Source organism: Diaphorina citri, unplaced genomic scaffold (assembly GCF_000475195.1).
Source record: "Diaphorina citri unplaced genomic scaffold, Diaci psyllid genome assembly version 1.1 scaffold7642, whole genome shotgun sequence".
Lineage (NCBI taxonomy): Eukaryota > Metazoa > Arthropoda > Insecta > Hemiptera > Psyllidae > Diaphorina > Diaphorina citri.
The window spans coordinates 1-3,383 of NW_007385018.1; the positions used below are offsets into that span (position 1 = coordinate 1).

Consider the following 3,383-nt stretch of genomic DNA (forward strand, 5'->3'; position numbering starts at 1 on the left):
AAAGAGATGACCCATGAGCGAACTAAAGAATAACCTTACTTACGTACCAATTGACACTACAGCCCGGGGTGGGCCTTGGCCTCCTCGACAATTTGCCTCCGGTTCTTGACTTTCGTTCCCTATTCTGTTATCTTCATCACTTTTAAATCATTAACATCCTGGTCCATCCATCTCAGCCGTGGTCTCCCTTTCTTTCTTGTTTCATATATCTTGGTAGTCAATGACTAAAGAATAACCAAGATCCCCCTCTTACCTCTCCAGGTCCCTCGACTCCTCAAGTAGTAACCAGTGACGGAGAGTACGATGAGGAAGACCCCGCCAGTCGCGGAGTCAAGCACAAGACACGCTGGGGTCGCGCCCTATTGGGCATTAAGAAGCAGAGTGCCAGTAAGCGACTGCTCAGTGCCAGCATGATGGGACAGACAGCGGCCCCTGGCGGGAACATTTTGAACCTGCCCCCTGTCACTGTCGCTTCCGTGTCCTCCCCTGATATTGTGAGTATGAGTGCTTACATCTAAAATTTTGTTGAACTCAAGAGCTTCTTCATATTTTTTGGATATCACTGCGTTACTAAGAGCTTCCTGTTATAAGTTTTATTTTTAGTCTGGTAATGTCGCCACTGGTTTAAAGTATGTAACTGTCGTAGCTACTCATTTGTTCTCATGAGGATGGAGTATTCCGTGCACAAAGCCGAAAAAATCTTGACACTACCGGAAATCGAACCCGGGAACTCCGGTGTTTAAGTCTAGTATGTTACCCACTTACTGAGTATGAGTACGTAGTTACCTTCTGTGTATGTAAGAGGGATGGTACCTATCTCATGGTTTTTAGTAGAATTGGGGTTTTAAAGTCCCCATGGGCTCCCAGAAACAATAAATTGTTTGAAAAATGTCTTCATACTCGTAATGTGCAACCTTTCCTCCTTTTAGGTTATTTTCCACTACGGTAGTTTTTCAGTACAAAATTTTCATCTATGGACATCAACTTACGGGTTTGGAATTTTTAATTGTGTTAAGCATACTTAAATGCTTGTCACAAATATCGATCCCCGATTATTACACCTAGATAAATTTTATGACTTGACTTGGACTCAAACCAGCCACCTCCAGATCCAAAGTCCAACGCGTTAACAACTGCACTACTGAGGTTGATTTCCGGCTTATATTAACCCAAATTGTCCTATTGTCCCATTCACAGGTATCAGATCTGATGAATGAAGAGAACGAGGCTCGTGAATACATGGGAGGTTCAAATCTTACATTGAGACACGAGCCAGACGCCTATTCTCTCCTCTCTCCATTTACCTGTAACTGGATCAAATCTCAGAGCATGCAGGTAAATATCCCTGTGGCCGAGTGGTCAAGAGTACTGACTCACAACCTGGAGGTGCTGGGTTCAAATCTCGCCCAAGGCGGAAGTTTTTAACCAAACTTTTTCGTTCTTGGATACATTTTTTTTTCTAGGTAAATATCCTATTATTTCATGAAACAAAAGGATGAATGTCGATTTATCAATAGGGGTCTGTCCGAAGGTCACTTAAATTCTCGCGGAATATGAAAAATGGCAAAAGAAAAATCGATTTGAACGGTGACACCGATTATTTGAGTTGGCAGGAAAAACCTCGTGAGGCATATACTTTTACGGTTTTCTACGATTGGATCATAGGCGGAAAAATCTTTGAAAGACTCTCAGATCAAAAACTTTCGATATATAAAGTGTGGGACTTTTCGGTACCTGTGAGTTGATTCCCACCAAAATCCCATCCTCTATCTCGTAACTGTTGGCTCCCGGGACCAGAGTTCATATTGTGAGGGTTTTTTGTGAGTTTAAAAGATGAGTGTTTCACCGCCGTTTTTATTTGCTACATTATCTGCTACATTAGACGCATGTGATCTGTGTCGTAGCATCCCGTATTACTTCAAGGCTCAAAGGTTGGCTCTATATTCTATTAGGGCCCCTTGATTTAGGCTCTAGGGACCTCGAAACGTGTTTTCGCACTAAAAACTGACCATTGAAAATTTGACCCGATTACATTACTTTCCTTCCTACAGGATAAGGAAAGTAAAAAGGCGCAAACACTTGATTATTTTTTGAAGATATTTGAGCAGAGGTCTTGATCTCTAAATTTTTAGCATAGAACAGGGAGCTAATGTTATCTCTGTTAATTTCAGACCCCCCTGTAGAACATGAGGACTCAGTAGAATCGAGTGCTAAACACAAGAAGAGACAATTTTTTGTCGATGATGGGAATCGAACCCGGGACTTTCTGCACGGCAAGCTAGCGCGTTACCACTGGGCTAACCATTAACATATGATTCATGATTTTCTCCTCAGCCGGACGTAAAATTTCGTAGCAATGAAACAACTGCTACATTAGACGTATGTGCTCTGTGTCGTAGCATGCCCATCCCGTGGTATGTCTCTCGTCAGATGGGCGAGAAGAGACACACCCATTTACGTGCTGGGTCAACATGAGAACGTAACCCGGTGACATATTTGCAATCGAAAAACGAGTGCAAATTTTTGTCGATGGTGGGAATCGAACTCGGGACTTTCTGCACGGCAAGCTAGCGCGTTACCACTGGGCTAACCATTAACATATGATTCATGATTTTCTCCTCAGCCGGACGTAAACCCAGGACTTGTGCAACTGTCTCTCAAGTACAACTGTGAAACTGAATACCTGAACGTTTGTGTAGTCAAAGCGAGCTGTCTCAATTCTATACCGAGTAAGATATTTCCATCAGTACTTTCTATCTATGTATCTCAAGGGTTCTATTAGTTTGGTTATTCCGTATATCTGACTCAGAAAAATTGTCCTTGGGGGAATGTCGGTCTTCCAAAGGCTCAATGGGGGCCGAAAATCCCAACGTCTAAAGCGCAATTTTGCTTGTCAACATTGTCGCTAAATTTCAATAATTAGATCCTCTTCTTTTTCCTCCTTGTCTTTTCCTACTTAAATGGGGTTGGTGGCGTTTCATCAAAATGAGGGTAAAATAAGAAAAAAAAGCAGCTTTTTACTTTAGATACTTCAAGGCACATACTTGTTTCACCGTTATTCTACCAGTTTGGATTAAATATGGTCGCTGAAGATGCCATGAGGCGAAAACGGTACGACCTAAGGCCAGCCACTCACTATCAGGTAGACCTGATCAGGTATACCTGATAGTAAGTGGCTGGCCTTACATAAGTAACTGAAGTAGATAAAGTAACCATCGATACTCTGGACTGTCGCTAGCTCGCTAAGATCGATTTTACCGCGTGAAATAAACAAGCCCCTAACAGCTCCCCCCTAAAAAATCCCATGAATTTCTCTCTCTCCCTTTCAGCCAAGAGCAGCGTGTTTCTCAAGGTGTCCCAGTTCTACAACAACAAGAAGATCA

At 42.5% G+C, this 3,383-nt stretch overlaps 1 protein-coding gene and 1 long non-coding RNA gene across 2 annotated transcripts; both read left to right on the forward strand.

The window, feature by feature from the left end:
* Positions 1 to 211: 211 nt before the first annotated feature.
* On the forward strand, positions 212 to 1,425 carry LOC103522255. Its single transcript, XM_008487358.2, has 2 exons — positions 212 to 494; positions 1,198 to 1,425. Exons 1-2 carry the CDS (start codon positions 411 to 413, stop codon positions 1,423 to 1,425), a joined length of 312 nt encoding a protein of 103 aa, XP_008485580.2. The 5' UTR covers positions 212 to 410.
* A 1,079-nt stretch (positions 1,426 to 2,504) lies between these two features.
* On the forward strand, positions 2,505 to 3,378 carry LOC113472724. The gene is made up of 2 exons (XR_003394924.1): positions 2,505 to 2,729; positions 3,330 to 3,378. It is a non-coding gene; the product is annotated as an uncharacterized LOC113472724 (long non-coding RNA).
* Positions 3,379 to 3,383: the final 5 nt, after the last annotated feature.

Bases quoted from the DNA above. Each gene is read 5' to 3' on its own strand.
- LOC103522255 (XM_008487358.2), top strand. From the start codon at position 411: ATGATGGGACAGACAGCGGCCCCTGGCGGGAACATTTTGAACCTGCCC. The intron at 495-1,197 runs GTGAGTATGAGT...TCCCATTCACAG, and splicing joins CCGTGTCCTCCCCTGATATT to GTATCAGATCTGATGAATGA.